This window comes from Ylistrum balloti, unplaced genomic scaffold (assembly GCF_031769215.1).
Source record: "Ylistrum balloti isolate Yb309-2 unplaced genomic scaffold, AGI_CSIRO_Ybal_v1 Utg371060, whole genome shotgun sequence".
NCBI lineage: Eukaryota > Metazoa > Mollusca > Bivalvia > Pectinida > Pectinidae > Ylistrum > Ylistrum balloti.
Window position 1 is genome coordinate 94,203 of NW_026782586.1, and position 26,982 is coordinate 121,184.

General features: G+C 34.0%; 2 protein-coding genes across 2 annotated transcripts; both read left to right on the forward strand.

Annotated features, from left to right (window-relative positions):
- Positions 1-2,569: 2,569 nt before the first annotated feature.
- On the forward strand, positions 2,570-15,998 carry LOC132560419 (splicing factor U2AF 50 kDa subunit-like). Its single transcript, XM_060225085.1, has 11 exons — positions 2,570-2,653; positions 7,802-7,928; positions 8,432-8,544; positions 9,708-9,961; positions 11,102-11,240; positions 11,987-12,066; positions 13,607-13,729; positions 14,150-14,236; positions 14,393-14,513; positions 14,890-14,993; positions 15,476-15,998. Exons 1-11 carry the CDS (start codon positions 2,602-2,604, stop codon positions 15,605-15,607), a joined length of 1,332 nt encoding a protein of 443 aa, XP_060081068.1. The 5' UTR covers positions 2,570-2,601; the 3' UTR covers positions 15,608-15,998.
- A 4,185-nt stretch (positions 15,999-20,183) lies between these two features.
- Positions 20,184-22,963, forward strand: LOC132560426 (uncharacterized). Its single transcript, XM_060225091.1, has 3 exons — positions 20,184-20,263; positions 20,761-20,960; positions 21,956-22,963. The coding sequence occupies exons 1-3, from the start codon at positions 20,184-20,186 to the stop codon at positions 22,465-22,467; spliced, it is 792 nt and encodes a 263-aa protein (XP_060081074.1). The 3' UTR covers positions 22,468-22,963.
- Positions 22,964-26,982: the final 4,019 nt, after the last annotated feature.

Here is a 26,982-nt window from a genome sequence, read left to right on the forward strand (position 1 = left end):
CTAAGTGGTATTGCTCGGCGACTAGTTCAGTAGTTGGAACTAGGGTTAGGTGAAGTCACTGGGTGTCGAGCTTGCACTCACGCTCACATGCTAGTCAGAACAGTCTGTGTCGGGACAGCAGTCCATGTGAATACTAGTTCGTTCGTTAGTTTTATTGTTAACTCAGGTAGAGTTTGCTGTTCCACGCTATATGTATATATCGGCATTTGTTAGCTAGTATCTCTGCAAGGAATCAGAGACTTACCCACCGTGTGCAAAGCTAGGCTGCACGTTACACATGCAGTAATGTCATGCATCCGTAACCATTCCCGGCGGCTAATTTAGTGCACTAAAATATACTGTACAAAGAAATTCATATCCTACATGTATACGTGCGATATGTAACGTACAAGGCCCTAAATGGAATGTTTTTGAAATATATTTGTAGCTTTTGGAAGCGTATTCCGGCCTGATTGTGTTTTATTCTAACACGAAATATCGAGTGAGTAATCCGAGGATAGCAACTCGAAATTTTGAGTTAGTAATCCAAAATTTTGAGTTAGTAAGTCAAAATTTCGAGTTACTATCTCGAAATTTCGGGTTCGACTTAGTAACTCAAAATTTCGGATTACTAACTCGGAATACAGCCATAACCCGGTCAAGTGGCGGTGAAATACCGTCCTTCGATATTAGGTGACCGAGAAAAATACATGATTCTTGAGCGAAGGAGCATTTCCTAGGACCTAGTTGTAACCATCAAGGTCTTCCAAGTGTTGTGAAACAGTAGATGATGCGATAAGAATATCATCCAAATAGCACAGACAAGATTTAAAGGTACAGCCGCGGAGCACTTTGTCCATCAACAGCTGAAAGGTACTTGGAGCTGAGCTTAAACCCATCGGTAGTCTCTAGAACCTATATATACCATAGCATGTATTGAATGCTGTGAGTCTGGCGTTGTCCGAATCAATAGGCGTTTGGAAGATCCTGAAGAGAGATCGATCGAAGTGAAGTATTGAGGAGTTTTGTCAGAGAAGGATTCTGTCAGCGCATTGAGGTTGGGAATCTCATATTGAAATGTCTGGGTCTGTGAGTTTAAATAGCGGAAATCAGCACAGAACCAGAACTCGGAAAGACTGGATTCCTTAGTAACTTGTAGGTTTGGATCTAGCCCTTTTCGAAACAAGAACAACAGGACTAGTGATCAGGATCTTTTCTGATTCATCTACCTGAGAAATGATTCATTGGCGAAGATGTTCATCAAGTCCGAGAACTTCTCTTTTGTCTGGTGGTAATCGATAAGGCCGCTGATGTTTCGGTTTCGCATTGGGCTGTTGTGTGTTCGAATTCCGTAATAGGTTTCCCTGATAGAATCGTTTTAGATGTAGATGTAGAGTTCAAATTTTTGATAGGTACCATATTGTCATGGGATACAGTAACAAGTGTCTTGGCCACTAGAAGCTGACAATACCTGCTACTACAGCAATCACATTGAGAACCATAAAAGGACATCTCTAAGTTCGGAAGTGTTCCCCAAATCACTACCTCTGTATTTGCGGGAATAACAGTTCTTCGAGAACATTTCACGGTAGTAGTGCCAAATGTGCATGTCTGGTCAGAAAGGTTCAGAACAACTCCTTTATCCCGTAAATATTGAATCCCAAGAATAAGCGGGTGAGAGGTATGCGGTAGAATATGGACAGGTATGTTATGTATTGCTCCCTCTACACATATCTTGATACAAGCAGTTCCTGTAATAGATATTGTCTGATTATTTGCTAAAACAACAGTGTCATTCTCCAAATGGTGAAATCCAGATTTGTGGTAATGGGGAATAGTTGCTATCTCGGAATTTCGGGTTAATATCTCAAAATTTCGGATAGTTGTTATCTCGAAATTTCGAGATAAATAAAACACAACGTGGCCGGAATACGCTTCCGTATAATAGTAATATCAACTTTATTTATTTTAAGTAAAAAGGCGAGTGATTTACCACTGCGCTACCAATCATCCACGTTTGCTACTTTACTAATGTAACGTAAATCTTTTAATGGTAATACATCGACTCATCATATCTTGGATTTTCTCTCTGCATTTACAGATGTCAGAGGTACACTAGAGTTGATTTATTCGGGTTTACCTGGAAATTTAGAACAGAATCCAAAATATGAGACATCTCGTCCAAAAAATTAATTATGTAAATAGCTTACATTATATATATCATTCCTCACTTTAAATTTTTTTTTATCTTTTTAGCTATTGCCATTACTTTCATTTTCACGTATTCATTCTAACTTTTTTCAAAACCCAAAAAGGTCGAATAAAAACGCGACGCGATGATCGTATTGTTTTGATTTTGTTTGTTTAACGATGATTGTACCAACTGCTTAAAAGTTAAATAGTCTACTTTCCCCTTGTATTTCGCATTAGTGCCTCATTAAGTTAATGTACTTTATTATGGTCTTGCGAATACTAGTCGATTCACTTATAATTCTGTGCAAAACTGGATAAAGGGAGATAATCTCTCTATAATCTGCCCTAGCGGCCGTTGGCGAATCAAGGGCAGTTAATTGTAATTATAACGAGACGCCATTTTGAACCGGTGCGTGTACTTACAACAAGATGAGTGATGAATTCGACGATTTTGAGCGACAGTTAGCAGAAAACAAAAATGGTAATATTGATTTCAATACCCATTCCTTGCAATCATGTACACATAAATGTTTTATTTGTTAAAATAAGCGATGTTAATAACGTTTTTGTTCGGTTGTTTCAAATATTTTCATTTGTAAGGCTTTTGTCTTGAATCTTGTAAGGTGCTTCGGTGTTTCAGACCGTTGGCTACGTATGTTTCTCATGTCTGGAGTAGGTCAGGTGTGGTGGCTGTTATTCAGATTACTGAATATCATGTGAAGTCCTTTGAATCTGGCCAGGGTCAACCGTACCATGCGTGGTCGATATTGAAAACCAAAATGGAGTCCATGTTGAAAAGGGGAAACTTTAGACTAGAGGGAGCTCTCCGCGACAAGGAAAATACTTTCCTATATTTACCATTAAATTCTATTTTGAAACCAGCTACTGGATGTGTTTTAGCAGAGAAGATTTCTGTCATCATTTGGATTAGGCAAAAAACTTGTAAGAGTGATATAACTGTTGCAAAATAAGTTTGAAGAAGATGCGGTGCAGTGAACATTAAGTTAATGCAAAACCGTTAGTAGTAAACCCCGAAAAGGAGTTAGATATGACGAAAAGGAGTACTTTAAGGGCGTTTCCCCACGAAAAGGACATTGTTTCCCTTTTATTACATTACACAGGGCACATATTTAAAGTTACAACGAAATTCCATATTGCACAGGTTTAATTTTCGACTTTTTTAGAGTCATAACAATGTCCTACGGCAGAGGATCGGATTTGCTCCATCTATCGTGCCAGGAAAAGGGATGGTAATTGTCATAAAGGAGACTGCCACAATGTGCTGTTATTACATTTAGTTAGCATAAAATCTGTATCGCTTGTTAATAATAATAAATATACTTTGTATTGATCATAAACATGTTAATTTAGCATCCTACAGACCGGTTTCGCTGTGCGGGCGAGAGTAATTAAAACACAGAAACGGAACCGGACCAAGAAAGTCTGGATGAACATAAAGGCATTATGAATAAAAAAATGTATAAGATAAACACTTTTTATTTCCATGTTTTCCAACATTTTAACAATTCACAAAGAAATAAATGCATACAATAATCTTGCACAATTCAGTTGTTTAACTGTTTGCAACCAGCTTTTGACAATAATTTCTGTGCCTATAAAGAGCTGTTCATCGTTTAAAACAACTATTGAGAGAAACTTCAGAAAGAAAATTAACATTTACTTAAACAATTTGTTAGTGGATGTAAATGCTTCATTTAAACATTGAATTAACTGTCATAAACCAAATTTATTGTAATTAAAAAAATCAATAGAAAGAAGTGCCATTGACTTTTCTAAAGGAATATCCTCATAGCAAACTGTTCAATGATTGTTGAAGACATGGACACGATAAAAGTCATTTTTTTCTCAATAGAATAACATGATACAAAATTTTTTGTGGTAAATTGTATTTATTAAACTTGTTTTGAAAAGTCTCAATGTCATTTTTTCAAGTTAACATTTTGATTTGTCATTGCTTTTAGTTTTGCCCCTGATTTAAGTATCTAAGAAGTTCATATATAATTTACTGAATAAAAATCAAAACATTTTTGCTCCTCCGCTGAAAGTTAAGGTATGTTAAATAGTAAGCTTAATAACATGTTACAGTACATGTGTACAATTACGATATAACAATATACACATTCATGATATATGGCTGTAAGAGATCAGGTCATCACATAGAAACAAAGAAACCTAATCAGCTGAAAAGAGGTAAGACAGAGGACAACAATACCAAAGAAGAGGAAAATGTGAAATGTGTGTCATCTTAACCAGACATCTGTATTCATAATGTGGGTTCAATCAGATGAGACTCAGACTCATACCTAGAGTGCTGTCTGGAGACAGTAGGGCTCTTCTGTTGTAAATAATAATAGCTTATATTTATTACAGTCATCAGTGCCAGTCATATTTATTCACATATATTGATGTTTAAGACCCATTATAAATGATAGATTGTGTATGTAAATTATAGTAGTCCATATTCATTGTCACATGTATCTTAATTAAAAATTCAACTAAAGCAGGCCTGAAAATATATATGTTTACCTCTGTTTATCAAATCACTATCAGCTGAAAGGAATAAGTAGATGGTTCTTATTTTCTTAATGAATCTTACATCAATCTTCAATCTGAATTAAGAACAAAATGGGCAATTTTGAACAGTTTAAGTACCTCATCACAAGGTTTATGAAAACTTGTTACAAATTTTTCTTTGAATTAATGCAGTGATATTACGTCATTAAAATGTTTTACTGTAAATAATGTAAAATATGGGACTAATGAAAGCAGGGACCACGCTCCCAAGTCCTGGGTACACAATAAAACTATATGGAACATCATGTGTAGCTATTGCTTTCTACATTGTAATTGATAAGATAATGTAAAATGGGTAAGTTACAAACCAATAATGATTTATCATTATGTATCTACATATATTGTTAATGTGATATTTTTATTTGTTTATACTCAAATGATACACACAGTTGTTGGAAGATCCATATCTGAATTGTACATATTTATATAAAACAGTGTTCTGCTTTTATTTTTTATTGTCAATACTGTTGCCAATAATTCAGTGACGATATCAAAGTGCATTTCTAATTTATTTATACAGATACTTGTTTACACAGGGCTCTCACACCCCATTTTGGGACTGGGGCCCGGGGCCCTTAGAATTGGGAAACATAGCAGCGTTTTCCTTAGAATTGGGAAAACTTGGGGTCTAAATTGGGAAAAAAGATACTATTTTGCATTGGGAATGGGGCCGAATATCGGCCCAGAATCTGGCAGACCAAGAGCCCTGTTACATAAACATAATTTATAATCAGTGCTATATATATATCATATATATAATGACAAATAGTAATATTTGAAATGTAGCAAAAGATAAAATATGGCACCAAAAAGGTTGGTATTATTAAGATATTGATGCAAAAACACAGAAAGTGCTAAAATGAATATCATACGTGTAAATACATATTCTTTGCTTTTCTTAATAGAATCATTGTGTTTCATATTATCAATGCCTTGTTCTGGAAAAGCCATTTCAATATAGCCAAACTCCGCCCTTTTGGCCCTGCCCCTCAGATCCCTGCAGGTCAGTCCTATCCTTTACAAAGATAATATCCATTATCAGAAGGTAAATACATACACATAGACATTTTCTATTGCATCATCAGAGAAGTAAAATTTAATTTAATTTTTTTTCTTTAGTTATTGTTACAGTTATTGGGGAAAACAATCAATTTACAAAATATCAGTGGACAGCAAATGCTATCATCATACAGTGTAATTGATGCTTGACTAGTTTTATCTGTTGACCAATTCTGAAGCAATTTTTGGCAACGTTTCAACATCATCCCTTCTTAGTTTGTTTGATAAAATTTGCATACACCACATGCATGGATATTAAAGAGAATGATCAGGTGGAAATTAAACAATAATACATTGAGGACAATATAGTAATTCATGTAAATCTTGGTTCTGAAAATGAAGTTTCAGTAATATAAAATTTAGAAAAAGTGATTAAAAATAATTATGTGTGGTATGTATATGTACATCCTCAATAGAAGAAACCAAAATTAAGTTAACCAAATCCGGCTTTCTGGTATCCAGTTCTAATTTTTGTCACCGCCTTCAGAATTATGATGGAGAGATGAAGCCCACAAGACAGTTCTTTATCATTTTAAAGTCAATAATTTGTATAACAAATAAATTGGCAATATCCAAAAGTACAGAAGAATGTCCTTCTTTGTTTTGGGATATTGTATAGCAGTCATTTTCAGCAATAAACAGTACTTTTTGGGTCTGTTTTCGGTTGCAGCGAAGGAATTCCGAATAAGATATCGACTTTCAGACTGTTGATTTGTAAGTCGAGAATCATAAGAAATAGATGAAATTTCATTTGTATATTTCAAACATGGTTATGAAATACATATAGATAGTATCCTTCGAAAATGCGTTATCAATCTGCTCCATTTTCCCATTAATGATGTTTTTTTGTCGATGGACGCAGCGTCGCTATCTGTGTATGATGTGACCGAGTGGAAAACAAAACCATTTTACATTTTAAAAAATCAATGTTCACCGTTGATATATGTTGGATGTATTATTTATGTGCTAAATCAGTAATGTAATGGTCCTTTTTGAGGAGAAAATCTCTCAAACTACTCCTTTTCATCATATCTAACTCCTTTTACGATCCTTTTCATGGTTTACCCCTTCCCATACAAAACCCATCGCAGCCTTGAAAAATAATTGACAAAAGGATTAATGAAATCTTTGACTTTCGCTTAGATTTATACCAAAGTCTTTGATGAAATATTAAGAATACTGAAGTAGTCTCCCTTTGTCTATCTAGAATTTATTTTCACAGGTCCTTATCAACTTAACTTATTGCTAAAATTCACAGTTATCACAATGTAGAATTCAAGAATTTGCAGAAATTGTCCCATCAAAATTCTATGAGTACAGGACTCTCATATAGATCTGTCACTGCTTACTGATTATCCATCCACTGCACTGCCTCAACATAACTGACATCATGTTGTTCCATAATCTTATGAAAAATACAAATATGTCTTTTGAATTATTGAATTTTAGGGCATCTGCAACCCCAGAAATATTTTAAACTATAGAAAACAGCAATGGAAATATGCCATTGAGATAATGATTCAATCTCACTTAGTGAAAATTATAACTGCTATCAAAGGAGTAAAAATATCCTATTTGAGTTATTTTGAGCATTTCAGATTTGACTGATTTACAATGTTACATAACAACAAAATGGAGCTTATTTACTTTTTATTGATTGACATAAACTTAGGAATTTGGTATTCAATTTGGAAAAAATGCATTAGTTCTAGTGTATTGTGTTTTTTGCTTAAACATTACCATAATAACGAAAGGAAACATTCCAGTGGTATTTACTTTTAACTGTTAGTACTGTTACTAAAGTAGATAGGTCTGCAATTGTAGCTATATAAATATAGATTACCCTTTTGAAATTTGTTGTTTCGAGTGTAACATTTGTATAAACAATTTATATTTCTGTGTATAATATACATATACTATGTTGTCAAAGAGAAATTTGTGTCTCCTTAAAAAAATTTTTTTTCATCTTTTATAGAATTTGAAAAAGAAAAGTCAAGCGGCAGGAGACGCTCACGTTCAGGCTCAAGGTCAAGAGGCAGCTCAAACAAAAAAAGTGACAGGAAAAGGTCAAGATCTCGGGACAGAAAGAAACGATCTCGCAGGTGAATAACAAAGACCAGAAAATGTGATGAGATATCCTTACTGGAAGATCAGTTCTTGTGGGGAAAATTGTCAGTTTTTGTCCATTTACTAATTTCATTATTAATCTGTTCATATATCTTTGTTGTTTTATTTGAAAAACAATTATGAAAATAAACTCTGAAGAGAAATTGAAGCTGGATTAAATAAGCTAGATCCAGATTGACCATGTACATTATGGAGTAAGTTTGGCTAGCAAACACCGAAATTTTGGCTCAAAGTAGGGTAGACATAAATATTATGTTTGTAATTCTACTGAACATGTATAGATATATATATTTAATATCTTCATATGAGAGGGCTTAATATACCAGTAATGTGTTATATTGCTTGATAGGTATAAGGTTATGTTATTTTAATCAATACATGTATGTTTTAGGCTACAGTTAGTACCTTAGGCTCTATATATTGTAACTTTAAAACTGTATGACACTGTTTAAGTAACAGTTACATGTTTTTTGTACAGTCGTTCTCCTAAAGAAAGGCCCATACGCAGACGGAAGAAACCATATAAGTATTGGGATGTTCCACCTGCAGGATTTGAACACATGACTCCAATGCAGTACAAAAGCATGCAAGGTAGTGGTCTGTATCTTATCAGGGATTGTTTTTAAATGTACTCGAAAGAAGCTGAAAGGTACCCAGTCTTGCAGTCAAATGTTAGCCTTGTTTTTTCTAGATCTCTTTTCATTGTTTTTTCCTTTTTAGAGTCTGCTTGCAAAAATCAAGCATCATTGAAATTCAAGACTAGATGAATGAATTTTGAATTCCAAATGACTTCTTTTCCCTTTTTCCTAACAAATGATTGCCAAAAAATATAGTTCAAACAAGAAAAATATTGCGCATTTTGTCCCGACAGTTACATTCAGATTCTTGAGTATTTCATTTCCATATTGCTTGATTAATTACAAATTGTAGTTTTGAAACACTCTTTAAAAATAAATTGATGTTAACAAGTTGCTTAAAAAACTTCATCAATATTAAGAATTTTTCCCCTTCTGTAAAGCTTTTACAGTGTAAGAATTTAGAGCCTAACTTCATATAGATAAAATCAAAGATGTAAACAGTATTCCCTTCTGGAAGACACAATAGTTATTTCATAGAAATAATCATAATATTTAAGTTTACAGAGAAAATATAATCACAGGTGCATATATAAACAGGGTATGCTGTATATAGATGTAGGTTGCACAAATCAAAGGTGAAACCACTAGTATAATTACAACTCACTATTGAACTAGAACTTCTTCACATGTAGAGGTTTGATTTGAAACCAGATATTTTGGTTACCAGGTGACCATTACGACTTGAAATAGTCATGTAGTCTTGTATTGTATTGGAACAATTAAAGTAACAACTTTCTCACCCCAGGACCTCAGATTTTGTTTAAGGGGAACCACCCTTTTGCTAAAAGTATTTCTTAGTAGACAGGAAACCAAACCATGGCTAGAAGTATGAGTTTGTACCCTGTACTTGAAGATTTCTCCAACAATATTGAATTATTTCCCATTGTGGAGTCAAGTATTTCAATACATACAAATATTGTTGGAAATCAAGAAAAATTCTTACAGACATATATTCATTTACATCAATATAATGGTGTTTCTTTTAGTTGTTTTATTCTTAAAATATTATTGCATAACTGGATGAATTAGTGGTTCTGATATATGCTTCTAATTAATCTTTAACAGTCTGCAGTAAATATATCATTATGTTAATATTATTCTTATTTGCTTGTGTAGGCAATGGACAAATTCCTCAGACAATCACTGTCCCAAATGTTGCACTAACCAACACCACAGTACCCTTTGCTGGAAGTGCAATAAGTCGACAAGCCCGGCGTCTGTATGTTGGCAATATACCATTTGGTGTAACAGAAGAAGCCATGATGGACTTCTTCAATCACCAGATGAAGATGACTGGACTTGCGCAGGCAGATGGCAGTCCAGTCATTGCAGTTCAAATAAATCTAGACAAAAATTTTGCGTTTTTGGAGGTAAGTTGAACTCAACTCATTTTAGGTATATGTATTCCTAACTCAAAATTTAGTGACACTGACAACTGGTGTATATGTTTAATGAATGCTATGACTATGTACTAAATATTCCATTAAAGATGTGCTCACCATTTACTGTTTTAATCCTTTAAACTGTAATATCCAATCACTCAATATTGGATTTCATGCAGTTTTGTAAGAAATGATCAAATTTACAAAGTGTGATATACTCACAATGCTTTTTGACTTCATAATGATTTCCATGTATGTTATTATTACAAGAAAACAGCACAAATATAATTAAGATCTTCTTGCAGTAGTTTGTGTCAAAAAATTGGTACATCTTGAACATGCACGATAGGTACAACGTATGCTTTGGTATATTAAACTTGATGCACACATAAAAGCAATTTGCTCTAACAGGAGCATTTAATACAGGACAGTGAAATTACATTATGTTCATTCTGTAAGCTCTGCAGTGAAATCTACAGAGTAATTACATTCTTTTTTCTTTTCTTTTTTTTTGTAATTTTTTGCTCAAATTAGAGTTTCATATGTTACTTTTGAAGAAAACAGTACAAAATCATCTATGGATGTTCTTATGAAAATTGTACACCTCAATTTACCATTTAAACAGACATATTGTATTTAATGTGCGAAAATTCTTTATAGATCTGTACCATCATATCAGTTTTGGGTTGTTACAAACCGAACATAATGAAATATTTGTGTAAGTTATAGTCTTAACAAAAAATAAGCCTAATGAAGAAATAAAGTTGTAACCCCAGCAGAAATTTTAATGAACAAATGCACACTTGTGTATTTACCAAGTACTCTCATAAAATCTATGATCCAAAATGACCTTTCAGTTTCAGGTTTTCCAATGTGCTATACTTCAGCAACTTGGCAGGAAGTGTTACCATCAATTTCACCTGTCCAAACTGACCATAGGAGGCATATTTGGATTCTTACAAAAGTTTTAGAAATTAGAATGAGTTCCTAAAAAGTACAAAACATCCAGATATTGTGCAAATTACAGGGAATATCATTTCAGAACAGTTTAAAGTAGTATTAAACATTCTATAATGTTATTTCTTACCTTTATAAATCTGAAATAAGGCTGTATGATTTTATTTGCAGTTTCGCTCTGTAGATGAGACAACACAAGCAATGGCATTTGATGGCATAAATTTCCAAGGCCAGTCATTAAAGATAAGGAGACCACGTGATTACCAGCCCCTACCTGGCATGGCAGAAACACCAACAGTTAATGTTCCAGGTAAGACATGTCAAAACAATTTTGTTTTTCTTTTTATTTTTTACCTAACCATCATCAGATAGTGGGCTTTTCAAATCGCCCTACATTCATAATACATTGTCCACTTGTCCATCCGTAAACAATTTTCGTTATCACTATTTCTTTGGAAATATTGAATGGATTTTTCTCAAATTCTCCTTGGTCCCTAGTTGTGCCCTTTTGATTTTGGGACTGATCAGAAAAACAAAATGGCTTTCAGATGGCCATTTTGAATTTGGCAGGTAATGATTATCATGGCTATTACAATTTTCAAATTTCTTACCATTAAGAGCAAAAACAAAGAAAAGAAGGGATATATCCAACTTTCAAAGATAAAATAAAGATCAAACATTGGTGGATGCAAAGATCTCCAAAGGATCTCTTGTTTATGCTTGTGTGTAAGCACAAACTTCGATGAAATTTAGTCTAAAAAAAGCCTGGGATTTGATTTCAACATTTGTTTGATTCTAATTAATCCAATATGATGTTATGGAACATAGATATAAGATGAACATAATAGCAAGACTTCTAAAATTCAGATTTTCTTCAACAGTGCAAGATGAAAATGGGCTTCTTGAAACATAAATGCACTCTTTCATTATTCCTTCGGTACTGTTAAACAACTGTTACATTGAATTTGTAGGTGAAGCTAGACTACCATGTTGATAATTAATAACAATGAAACTGTAATTCCTCAATGACAGAAATTGTTTTAATTTTGCCTTTAGGAGTGGTTTCTACAGTGGTTCAGGACTCACCCCACAAGATCTTCATAGGAGGCTTGCCCAATTACCTAAATGAAGACCAGGTACACAGTGATTTTAATAGACGGCGAATCACATTCATCAAAAACAAAAGAGAGAAATCATTGTATGAGTGGTCTTGCCAGATGCTTGTGATTACAGGATGTCTGTTGAGAAACAGTATGCAGGTGTTAGACAGGATTATCATTGCAGATCGCTGTGGGTATTTATCAGGCCAGAGTCTGAGGCAGATGAACAGACAACCTTACCGATGGTTGTCACCCCTTCATATTTTAGGGGGACATAACTTTTTTTTTTTGCATTTTACAGCTGTCAGAATGTTTTCAGGGTTTTTTTTTTCTCCTTTTTTCTCCCATACCCCTCTGATTTCTTTATTGAAAAATCATACAGAAAATTGTCAACTATCAAGTTAGGATGTGATATCAAGATTCAGTAGGTTTCTTCCAGATTTGCAACTGTTGATTCAACCTGAGAAATTTTTGATCTTTTTTTTTTATACAAAAACTCAAAAATAAAAACATGTCAAATTATTTCGGTATGTTCTGTTTACAGGCGTTTTCTTACAGAGCCAAGATACAAATTGTGCCATTCTTTACAGGCTTCTTTTGCAGTTGTTTCTGTTTCAGCTATTTTTTATTCCAACTTTAAAAATGCAATGTTTCATAGTTTTTTGATTAGATAGATATCATTTAATGCTACATTTCAAAGAATAGTATATTTCTTTTTTTGAATAAATATGTTCAGAAAAAAAATAAAAGATGAAAAAAAAAGAAATGAATATAAAATCTATAAAACTTCTGACAGTAGGCAATGACTGATGAATGCATTTGTTACCATAGTATCAACATTACTCATCTTTTTTCTTGTTTCTTCCCCCATTTGTTCCTCAGCATAGGGGAAGAGCTTGACCCCCCACGGTAATTGTTAAACTAGCATCCCAGCATCAAAAGGCAAGTCTACGATTGATTAGGTGAGAGTATCATCTCAGATTTCAGCCTCCGTCTACCTATTGTTGCACTGTGAAAATGTCACTGTGTTGGTGATTGATGCAGTGTGTGGGGTCAACATGGGGGTATACTAAAAGGGACAGTTGTAGCTGGCTTGGTTGAGCTGGCTTGCAATGACAGGAGGGGATGATGCATGAACACAGAATGATAAGTAAAAATTGAAAGTTTTGATAAACTTAGCTGTGTCAAATATAGGCCAGAGTAAATGTTTTTAATTTGTGTCCATCCAACATTTCTTGATAGGGGAATTGGGGGTTCAGAGTTTGAGAAATTTCAATGGCAGAACTTAAGTTGTGAAAGCCAGTCAATGTAAGTATTTTCATTGTGAGGATGATTTTTTTGCTTTTCAGGTTGAAATTTCAGTTGCATTATCATTTTCATGAATTTCTGGATCAAATTTAAACCTTCATTCTAAATTTGCTTTTCAAAAGAAGAAACGAGTAAATTAAAAATGAAAAAAAAAAGATATTTTGAAATTATGATAGAAATTGTATATATTTTAAAATAATGCAACTGAATTTATTTTACAAAAGCGAAATGAAAGTCATTACTGATTGAAAATTTGTTTCCTTTTAAGGTAAAAGAACTGCTTACATCGTTTGGACCACTCAAAGCATTTAACTTAGTGAAGGATAGTGCTACAGGTTTATCTAAAGGCTACGCATTTTGTGAATATGTGGATGTCACTATAACAGACCAGGTATGACAATATTTTCTTGAATCACATCTGTTGATATTTCGATAAAATGGATCATTTTTCGTTAATCCCTAAATTTATTATCGCAATATGATGACTAAAAAAAAGTGTTTGAGAGAATGATTCTGTTAAAAAAATATATCTGAAGGGAGAAATACAGGTTTATCAAACAGAGTAGTCAACAGAAATAGATACTTCAGTATTGTGTTGTACACAGCTTTGTTATTATTAAAGTCAATATGTGGGGCAGATATCGTGCTATGACAGCACTCAAGTCAAATTGTTTTGAAAAAAAAATATCTAGAGGACAAGGTTGTTTAATGAATTAGTAGGTATGACATCAGATACAGGCTTTTGGCATTTTTGTATTTAGGCCTGAGAGTCATCATTACTGTGTTACGGTATAGTTTGGTTTTATCACAGGCCTGTGCAGGTTTGAATGGTATGCAGCTTGGGGACAAGAAACTCATTGTCCAGCGAGCCAGCGTTGGTGCCAAGAATGCCCAGGCAGTAAGTAGCTTCGGGGAGATATTTAGTTTATAAAAGCTAGAATCTAAAACACAAGATTTCTACAGAAATGAAAAAATCTCTTTGATGTTCTTGTTTCATAAGCATTGAGCATGTTTTCTTGATGATGGTTAAATTTAATGAATTTTATTTTTGTAGCCTGTACAACTACAAATCCCTGGCCTGAATATGACCCAGGGCTCTGGTCCGGCCACAGAGGTGCTATGTCTGATGAACATGGTCGCACCAGAAGAATTGGAAGATGAAGAGGAGTATGAAGGTAAACAAGAGCAATGTCATTATATATACTTATGGTTCATTAGAGATATTTTTCTTTATTAGTTCTTATTGCCCTGGACATGATGTAAAACTAAAAATCTGTATAAAACTTAACTGTCTTTTTTTTTTTTTTTTTTGTATATATACTTGTATATTTATATATATTTATGAGGGCAATTCAAGTAAATACTATAAAGAAGAATGACAGAGAACTACATCATAATTAAGAAATATTTATTGATACTGAAGACAAAAGGGTCCTCTTTTAACAATATCTTTTTATCAATAGCTGTTTTGCTCATAGAATGAAATTTATCATTGAAATTTCAGCATTTGCAGATGCCAATTGCCTTTATTTTGAATCTTCATTTTGTTAGATATATTGGAAGATGTAAAGGAGGAGTGTGGAAAATATGGTATAGTGCGAAGTATAGAAATCCCAAGGCCTATCAAGGGTGTGGAAGTCCCAGGCTGTGGAAAGGTAATTTAACTGTCAAGTAGCGTCGTTGATCATGATCATATAATTGTATAAGCCTGGTGATGTATCTTGGAATTTTCAGTTACCATTCTTGTTTTATAGGAGGAATGAAATCTATAAACACTAATATTCATGAGATAATATGAATGGGGCAGCTGGAGATAATTCAGATTGTAAATCAGCAATATTTGAAGCTTGTATTGAAGGATGAAAACATAGACCAAGTGCAAATAAAATGCATTTTTATTGGACACCGAAATATGAAAACATTTTTCCAGCCACTAACATTATTGACAATTTTTAATAACTGAAGTCTTAAGAAACCACGGGGAAAATGAAAAGACAATGACACATCAAACTTAATCACTGCAAAAAACTAGTCTCATTTTCTTTTAATTGGAACAATAAATGCAAATAAGAAACTTTGATATTTCATATTAAATTGATCTTTATGTATCATAATTATTTTTGTGTTGTCTTTATAGATATTTGTGGAATTCAATTCTATCATCGACTGTCAGAAAGCCCAGCAAGCACTTACAGGAAGGAAATTCTCAAATCGTGTTGTTGTCACTTCTTACTTTGACCCAGATCAGTACCACAGGAGAGAATTCTGAGCATTTAACACGGTTGTCCATTTGACATTTTACAATACAATATTGGTATTGAAATTCTCCATTATAGTATGCAGCCAGTGTTTTTGTCACAATTATGTCAAATGTTGCATTTACCGTGAATCTAGGATCATATTTACATACTGTCCATTATGTTGTTTTCATCATATAAATATGAACATGTCATTTTCTTTCCACTTGAATTTACAGATGTTTAAATTCAGTGTTGAAAGGATGAATCTGTAGTCATGAAAAGTTAAACACATGAAAATCATTTTCACAATTACTGATAGAAATTTCTGGCTTAAAGATCATGGCAATTGTATATCTTAATAATGTGTTTTTCCGAGTCATCTTTATAACTGAAGAAAGATTGAATAAACTGTGGATTAAAGTTTTTTTTTTAAAGCTTGTCATTACTCATGTAGAAAGCATAGATAGATGTATCACATAATCTGTCATCTGTTCAACAATACCCATTGAAAATTGTTATCATTACATAACCTAGCCCGGCTTGGAGTGGCTGAGGGTTTTCCATAGTGACATCATATACATGATATCCAATGTGACATCACTAAAGAGTGAGGATACTTCTAATTTAGAGTTTACATTGGTATGACATAATGCTGTTTTCAAGAATGTGAATGAGATATAATTTAGTTTTTAAATGCTCATCGGCAATGGTTGTAATATGGTATACATACATTGCACTGTCTGTCTGTCAGTACTTTAAAATATTCTTGTAAGCGCCCTCTTACCTTTATGTATAGACTGATTTTAATGAATCTTCTTGCAAATATTCCATCCCAGAATAGCTCAAACGAGTTGGCTTTAGAGATATTTTCAATCTTTTTAGCAGAATTATGTCCTTTATATTGGCAAATATAGTCATTTTGCAGAAAAGACAAGAACTTTTTTAAAGTGACATCACGGTAAAAACGTTAATTTCATCAGAAAAGAAATATCTTGATGGGATGACATTGCAGTTAGTTAAAATCAATTTTATTGCACACAAGACAAATTGATTGGACAAATGTTATTACCAACTTACTTGCTTCCTTTCCGTAACAAATAAATACATACAAAATAAATTTACCTTGTAATAGTCTAAGATTAATTTATATGAGGGACAATTCAGTCTTGGTTATGAAATTATGACACAAAAACAAAATTTTCAAACACATATTTCAAAATGAATGCTAACATGTTTAAAAGAAATAACCTTTGTCCTTTTGTGTCATGATATTCAGAAGATAGTTTCACAAGAGGTTTTCAAGAAAATAGGAGTAAAAATAATTTCCCAGAATTTGTTGTGTTCATAACATGGTGTCTTTAGAAGCTTTTTTTAACATTAAGAACTTGTGTACATGTTCAGATGACTTGATGTGTTTGTTCTTGTATATAAATATTACTCTCAATCAAAATAGTGACCTCAACACATTGAGAGCAATTTTATAGTAAACTATAATTGGACACCGTTACGACCTCAACATATGCAAATAAAGTTATTTTTATCACATTTTGAAAATTACTTGAAACGTGGATATTTTATCTCTGAAGAATGTTGTGATTTTCAATAAGACAATAACTGTTTTGAAAATACATACCCTAGGAAACCTTATAAAGCGTACATTGGTTCATTTGTTGGGTAGTAACACGGACACCAAGTTACAACTCGGACATACCACGGATAGAGTTTATTTAGATATCACGAACCAGATTGATATACTGGGAGTTACCACGAATCCGGTTAATATTTATACTGGGAGATACCACGAACCAGGTTAATATTTATACTGGGAGATACCACGAACCAGGTTAATATTTATACTGGGAGTTACCACGAACCAGGTTGATATTTATACTGGGAGATACCACGAACCAGGTTGATATTTATACTGGGAGATACCACGAACCAGGTTGATATTTATACTGGGAGATACCACGAACCAGGTTGATATTTATACTGGGAGATACCACGAACCAGGTTAATATTTATACTGGGAGATACCACGAACCAGGTTGATATTTATACTGGGAGATACCACGAACCAGGTTAATATTTATACTGGGAGGTACCACGAACCAGGTTAATATTTATACTGAGAGATATCACGAACCAGGTTAATATTTATACTGGGAGATACCACGAACCATGTTAATATTTTTACTGAGAGATACCACGAACCAGGTTAATATTTATATTGGGAGATACCACGAATCCGGTTAATATTTATACTGGGAGATACCACGAACCAGGTTAATATTTTTACTGAGAGATACCACGAACCAGGTTAATATTTATACTGGGAGATACCACGAACCAGGTTAATATTTATACTGGGAGATACCACGAACCATGTTGATATTTATACTGGGAGATACCATGAACCAGGTTAATATTTATACTGGCAGATACCACGAACCAGGTTGATATTAATACTGGGAGATACCACGAACCATGTTGATATTTATACTGGGAGATACCACGAACCAGATTAATATTTATACTGGGAGATACCACGAACCAGGTTAATATTTATACTGGGAGTTAGCCAGGATTTCCTTATTGTTGAAAGTCAGTATCAAAACATAGTTTTTATAACCAACAATTTTCTCCATTTCACCATTTTGCAATAAATTGATTATATAAAGACTCGAAACACGCGAAAGCATCACGGATAAAAAGTAAATGGTTCATGTAACGGGAAAGCGATAGCAAGCTAACTCGTAATAATGGGATAGCTTAAGTCGTATTAACGAGATAACATAAGTCGTAATAACGAGATAACTTAACTCGTAATAACGAGAACATTTTTATTTTTCATGTAGAACTAACCGACGTTCGTAGATGTACCTGTTCATGGTAAGAAAATAAGTATATATTCATGCTCTCTGCCGGTGTGAAATTTCCTAGTCTCGCCTTAGGTTCAAACAGTTTTATAACTATGACGTCAAGCAAACAATGTGAATCACCGAGACAATAAAAGATACCTCCGTCAGGAAGGCCGCCAGGATGAGAAAAAAATTACCCCCTTGTTGGTGAGTATATGATCTGAACCTTCGGGAAAAATCGAGTGTTGCAAACACTCGGCAAACGTCGTGTGATGCAACTCTTAAGGTAATAACGGCGTTTAATGTAATACGTATTACAATAAGCGTTGCAACGGCTACGCTTAATGTAATAAAGTTATTTGTATTACATTAAGCGGGGCAAGTGTTGCGTTTAATGTGGCTAAAATGCCAGTTACCTCACTTTTTGTATGCATACACATTATGATGATCCCCGTCAGCCGTGTCATATCAAAGACGGGAACATACACCATTATAGTATATTATTGCAATATTGTCTTGTAATCGACACGCAGTGTAATTTAAATACGACCACAACGCTTAGTGTAATACTTTATTTTGTATTAATCTCAGTGTAACAATTGCAACTCTTAATGTAATAAGGACAAGTTTATTACATTAAGCGTAACGGTCGCAACGCTTAATGTAACAATTATTACATTATCGCCGTTATTACATTAAGAGTTGCGTCAGTCGTGATTGCCAATTACATCATCTTCCTTCTATCTCACTCCCGATTGATGAAATATTATATTAATCAATATATTCATTAACGTTAATTGCTAGAATGGATTTGCAGTGGTTTATTCTTAACTCCTTCCCGTTTATTTATCACATTTACAGAAACTAGCGTGTGTTTCAGCGGGGCATGGACGTTTTCAGGATTCCGAGGCATGAAATAAAAGTGAACCCATGCATACTGTTTTAAGTATGAATAGCCAATCGTGGTGTTTAAAAACAAGGAAGTATCCCATGATATAATCGCTGAATACATAGCAAAGGCACTGAATGTATAGACAAATTAAAGCATGCACACGATAACCATGCATAACATCCGTGACAGCTCTCTTCCAGAATAAAATGAAATACAATGAGACTGATTCTCAAGGTCGACGGCTGTATGACAGCTCTTTAGGGGAAGATTGTTTTTTTTTATTGATACGTGAGTGTTATGTTTTACATCCCTTCATTCTAAAAGACTTAGCTTAGTATCTTGTTTCTTAATATTGTATTTATTAGATTATTAAATGGAAGTTATCGCCATTAGAACTCTTTTAAAATGAAGGTGCTTTTAGACATGTGATTGTGGCAACGTTGTAAACAATGAAGCATGGGCTTGACGGCAAATGTCAAACTACATGTTCATATCTTTTTATTGCTGTCTTGTTGATATATCCTTATTTCTTATATTTATTTATATTACATTTGCAAATTCGTTCTGTATTATATTTCAAAATATGTTGTAAAACGTACACGTATGTGTAATTATATTTATCCTCCAAAACACCGTCCTTTTGAGACGTTTGAATACTGTTTAGAACTCGTTTTCTATGTATACGGTTCATTCTCCATGTCATTTGTTTAAGATGTATGTGTGTACAGCGTTTTTTTATTTGCTATAACATATCTTGTGATCTTCTGGGTATTTTGCAGTACATATCAAGATTATTTTGTAGTGACATACAGAGTTAACTCCCCTGAATTATTCAACTCGTAGAAAAGAAAAATGGCGTCGGTTTTGACTTGCTGTTCAAAAAGGAAGCCCGAAATCAAAGGTAAAGACGGGATCTCGGTGAGTTCTTACTCGTAAGTAGTCTAATAAGTGTAAAAACGAGTATTTAATAATGGTTGTGATTGAATGGAATGACATAATGTACCAATAGACAATCGAAAGGCAGACAGTGCTGCATTGCACCGGTGTTACCGGTAAAATATACCAACTATCTTAGTGCAAGTTGAGCCGCGGGAACTCCTTCGTTCGGGAAAAAATGTATTTGGGTTAAATCAAATTAAGTCCATTTCAATGCATGTGCTGTGATATAACATATGGGTTATTCAATAAGTATTGTGATTTAGGTGTTTATGTGCAAAATAGAAAGCATTTTGTGTGTGTGAAACTAATGGGAGGGGGGGGGTTCTGAACTAGTACTGTACTGTACTAGTACTGTAGCATGAAATATAGGCCAAATGTACATGTAGATTGAAAATAGTAAGGTATTTACTGTATACTGTACATGTATATATGCTTATACATCTCAAGCTAAAAATAGTTTTCTAATGCATTCACACTCTTCCACCCAAAGGTTCCAAGTACATCTAAAGCGTAAATGTAAAATTTCATTTGTATATTGTAAAATCAATATTTTTTGCAGAGATTTGAACTTTGTTGAATTGCCAAAGGCAAGAAAGAGCAGTTTGAAATCAAAAGAGTGGAAAGCAGGATTGTATCCGGTGGAAATCCTGTCCAGTCCAGAAGATGGTTATGTCAAAGTTCATTTTACAGGTATGTTGTATGTATAATGTAGTAAATACTATTGATAATTATTGCTTTCAGCATTTTGTTGACTTTTTTATTATTTATTTTTAACTGTATACATATAATATATGCATGCATAAACTTTCATCATTAGGTGTGTAACATTTAACACAGGCTGTTGAACAGTAACAGTTATGTTCTATAACTTAAAAACAAATTACCAATGTTATACCATTAATTAAGAATCTTCAGGATTTTTTTAAACTCAAGTCTCCTTATATATATGCATAAATATGTGATCATTAACACTTTCGATACATGATTAATATTATATCATTGTATATAGAAAAATCTGTATAATCAAATGTAATCTTTCAATTCCTCTAAAGAAAATCTTATGTCAGCCTTGTAAATACTAGCTGTTTCCTACCAACTCAGCTAGGGAGATCTTGTTATCTCATTCAGTAAAGTGTAACACTAGTTAGCGAGAGCAGGGACATATAATACGTATACTCTGTTATATACGTCCCTGGTGAGAGGTCATGAGTTCGACTCCTAGTGACGCATTAAGAAAATTAATAATCTCTGTTACTCTTATGATAGTTTCGTCTGCTTTTTCTTCTTCTTCTTCATCTTAAAAAAATTATCAGGTATCAATGGATCAATCATAGTAATACATTTTTGTTTGAAAACATTAATTTTAAAAACTACCTGGAGTAATACCTCCCTTGACAAAATAACACTATGGGATCATATTACATGTAATGAAATGAAATACAAAACATTTTTCGAACAAAATGTTACAAATGTACCTTCTCATTTAACTCCCTGCCAGAAATTGAACGGATATTGGGGAGAGGAAGGAAGGGGGGGGGGGGAAGAAATTGTTTGAAGTCACTTCAAGCTAATAATTCAATGTACCGGTAAATGGTTTTTGCACACTAGATCAACAGGTGTATTTGATAAAATGCATCATTGAAATTTGTCATAGTTTATTTATGATGTAAAATCTTTATTGATAGGATGGAGTGCAAAGTATGACACTATCATCAAAGAGGCAGAACTTGAGACTAATGAATGTGAGGGGACACAGTCAATTGTGAATGTGGGTTCAATGATCAAGGACAGTCTGACAACAGGTTCAAGACTGGACAGCATTGTAAGGCTAAAAACTCCTATGGATGAAAGGGATTTTTCTTGTCTTCAAGAAAAGCTACACATGTTTAAAAAAACAGAAACAAAAACTGTGTACAGCTTAAGGTCACGCTTCGACTTGAACTCTATTTTTGGGAAACATTGGGATTTTAGGATACTTAATAAGGAAGGAGATTGTGTTTATATTAAAACAGCAACAGTTAAGATTTATCATAAATCTCTAAGAGAATCCAAAGAATTTGTTGTCCAAAAGACTGGTGGTCAGCTCAGGATTGAAGAATCATTTCGGCCAAGGGGCAAACAAGTCATAGTCAGTTTTGTGAAGTGCACTGGCAACTACAGAATGTTACCAAATTTGATGGATGACCCTCTCTTGTAATGCCAAAGTTAACATTTAAAAAATGATCATCATTTCTAGAGAAGAACTTTTTAATATACTATTGAAAAACTATTGGAATAAACCATTAAATATACCAACTGTTAAAGAAATATCAACAGCTATTGAAAGCATCTGTACATTGAAATTTCTCCCAGATGAACATAGTTTGAAATGTTTACGTGCTGAACTTTTTAGGCTTAAACAAAATGGTTTACAAGCAAAAGTGAAGGGTGGGTCACAATTTAGAAAGTTTAAAGAACAATTAAAACATTCCAAATATAGTTGGGACGTCAAAGTTGATAGAGAAGAAACTCAGTTTTTAGTTGATAAAATAAAGGCTGATACTGAAAAAGATCTAAGGGATAAAGAAAAAGAAAACAAAGAGTTGAGGGAAAAGTTATGTAATTTAAGTGCAGTAATTGGTACTCCTGAAGTGAAACCTATAAAGCGGAAAGCATTTGCTGATTGCACACCTAGTTGGCAGTCCAAAATTAGGAAAAAAAATGAAGAACATTGTAAAAAAGCACTGTCATTTTTAAAAGATTCAGATGCTGTGCCTGTATCTGTCACAGTGGTCAGGAATGGAAAAGAGGAGGTGCTTAGATTGTATGAAACTGGTGAAAATAAGGAAAACCAGTCACTGGAGGCAAGTGAAACTTTAGATGATTTGAATGCTCTGATTTACATTTTAGATACATTTAACATCAGTAAAGATGCATATCATGAGTTGAGTATGGCATTTAAAACCCTCCCAAGAATTAACGCTGTTAATAAAGTTCTTTCAGATTTAAATTCAAAATTTGATATCATCCAAACTCCAGATGGACTTGGTGTTCAGCAGAGTTTGAAAAAACATTTACATGACGTACTTTCACATAAGATTAAAACTGACAAGAACTTTGCCCCTGCAGGTGAGGTAAAAATTAAAATATCAGGGGATGGTACAAATATAGGGAAAAGGATTCATGTTGTTAATGTTACTTTTACTATTGTAAATGAAGAAAGGAGTGATCTAGTATTGGGTTTATCAGATTTGGTTAAGGAAGTTGAGGAACTAGATGGCAATAGTCTAAAAGTACAACATAGAAGTTTTGATATTGAAATAGTTTTAGGCGGGGATTATAAATTTCTTCTGCTTGCTACTGGAATATCTTTAGTAGCTTGTCAGCATTTTTGCATTTACTGCACATGTAACAAGGCTGAAAAACTAGACCTCAGTAGAAATTGGTCTATGGTTGATCCATCCAAAGGAGCTAGACTTGAGTATAAGTGTGAGGAATTGGTACAATCTTCATCACTAAAGAGAAAGAAGGTCAACAAGGGTTTTTTTTCTGTGAAGAATAAGCCACTTTTTCCAAGCATTACTCCAAATCGTGTTGTTATAGACCATTTGCATATGTATTTGAGAATATCTGACAAATTGTTCAATCTTCTCCTTTCTGACTTAAGATGCTTAGATAACATAAATGAGAACTCCACATTTACAAGTGTGTACGAGAAGAAAGACAAACTGAAGCATGTTTTGAAATTAGAAAATGTGCTACAGCAACTTGGAATACATTTTGAGATAGGTGTAAATCAAGAAACAAAGAAATTGGACTACAGAGACCTTACAGGTCCAGAGAAGCGTGTTTTGTTTGACCATTTTCATGCATCAGATTTGTTTGAGGATAAGGACAGAGCAGCAGAGATTCAGGAATTATGGGATGGCTTTAAAGACATAAATGAGTTAATAAAATCTGAAAATCCAGACCCTGATGAGATTGAAGCGAAGGCAAAAAGCTGGTGTGCTCTTTATATACAGGTGTATCAAACAAGAGATATTACCCCATACATACACTTGTTGAGATATCATGTGGGAGAGATCATTAGAACTCATGGAACCATGGTAAGATTTAGCCAACAAGGACTAGAAAAACTCAATGATAATATAACAAAGCAGTTTTTTAGGGGATCATGTCATAGAGGATTACCTGCATTGAAGCAAGTATTAGAGAAACAAAATCGGCTCTTATTTCTCGAGGGAAAAGGGAAAAGAACAAAAGAAAGTAGGAAATGTTCAAACTGTCATGGTGCAGACCATAACTCAAAGTCATGTGCCAAGTAGTTTTCTGTGTGTATCTATTAAAAATGCAGCATGCTTTCTCAAGTAAAATCCAATCTATATTGTATTGAGGTTGTGTAACTGCCAGTTATTTGTTGATGTAAAAATGATATACCTGCAGATATAAAAAAAAGGCATTCAATTAATATGAAAGTGAAATATATGACTGCATTAAATACATGTACTGAAATGAAGTTTTTGTTGAAGTTTAACATGCAAATGCATGCATAGATTTGTTTATCTCACTTGGATCTTGGTTTATACATGTATGTAATTTTATAATTGCTTTAAACATGTAATCACCTTTTTCTGTTATATTTTATTCCTATTTTTCATTTATTATTATTATTGTTTTTGTTATCAGTGCAAAGCAGCACGTTATTTTTTCAAATAAATTTTGATTGCAAAAATTAATGGTTTAATGGTCTTTTATCACGTCTTTGTACTTAAGCTGAGAAGTATAAATTTCAGGCGCAGTGCAGAATACTCAGGTAGAAAATTGCGTCAACACCGTTTCGAAAAATAGCCGGGAAATCCTTTAAAAACGGCGGAAATCCTGTCTTTTTATATCCGATTTTTCATTGGTCAAGGGCGTCAAGGTCTCAATGACGTTATCCTATTTGTAATAGACGATTGGTTCCGAAGATCAACATGTTTTTTATAGAATAAGCAGGACGGTGTGGTATTTCCTATTGATAAGTTGGGTACCCTAGTACCTTACATTGCTGTCAGTACGGACGATTTTCGTTATATTGCAAGAAGATTACGTAATTAAACAATGACCAAATATTCAAAGAAAAACATCCAGTTTGTAATAGAGATTCTGAGAAGTGGCCTTGAAAATAAAAACAATTTCTCCGAAAAATCGAGGTCGATAACTTGCAATATCGACAGGAAGAGCTCCAATTTCAAGGGAGATAATTTCCGACTACAACTATATATTGATATGCCAAGTCCATAAAATGTCAAACATTTGTAGTTATCGGGGCCAGTGACTACACATACAAGTAAATAGTTTTATTTTCATAGGAAAACATATGAGTGACTGCTTGTCTGGTGCAGTATGTAGAATTCAGCTAGGAATTCTATATCGGGTGATTGCCTTTCGGTATATGAACTTGTTTCATGCCAATTTTCTCTGTTTTTAGATGAATACAGTGTTTCAACCCATTGGGGGTGAGATATGGTATTTCCACCCGAAGAGAAGATAATAGAGTCGGCAAAACCGGAACAACCGAGGGTTTATAACTTTAAAATATTTCCCGAGAACTGAGACCAACCTACTTCACCTAAAATGGGATGAATGGTTATGTTCTGCTCGCCCTTGTCTACGTGTCGTTACTCAAAATATATGTATAAAAAAAAAAACCAAACCCAATCGACTTTAATACGATAATAGTAAAATTTAAAACTCCGTACAGACACTGTATTACTACAGTAATTTATAGACTCTTTTTAAATGGAGGTTATTTTAATCGTGTCACTTGCTAACTCTACAGTCAAGCACGATGGCCAATATAAAACTATTGGTTGTGATTGTTCAATGATCTCAGCATTGCCACATTTTATTTATATGTATCTTAATCAGAAGTCTAAATAATATGTTCTATAATTTCTGTTTCACATTCAATTTTAGAAAGAATATGGTATCATTGAACATCAATAAATTTTGCATTCAAAATTGTGGAATAAATAAAATGTTTATTTTTCTTTTTGCATATCAATATGCAGTTACCCTGTAGATTTTAGATTACTAGAGGAAACTTGTTATCACACCCTTTTCTGGTATTCAATATCACACGTTCCTGGACACCCATCCTCTCTCTCTCTTTCTTTTGAAACAACATCAAATATCACGTTTCCGCACCAACTCCCCACTCCCTACAATTCTGTCTTCGCACCACCCCCACTCCCTACAATTCTGTCTCCGCACCACCTACCCACTCCCTACAATTCTATCTCCGCACCACCTCCCTACAATTCCGTCTCCACACAACCTCACCAAAATTCTTTCTCCGTACCACCTCACCACAATTCTCTCTCCCCCCCCCCCCAACCCTACAATTCTGTCTCCGCACTACCTCACCACAATTCTGTCTCCGCACCACCTCCTCACTCCCTACAATTCTGTCTCCGCACCACCTCACCACAATTCCCCCCCCCCCCCCCAACCCTACAATTCTGTCTTCGCACTACCTCACCACAATTCTGTCTCCGCACCACCTCAACACTCCCTACAATTCTGTCCCCGCACTACCTCACCACAATTCTGTCTCCGCACCACCTCCCCACTCCCTACAATTCTGTCTCCGCACCACCTCGACACTCCCTACAATTCTGTCTCCGCACCACCTCCCCACTCCCTATAATTCTGTCTCCGCACCACCTCACCACAATTCTGTCTCCGCACC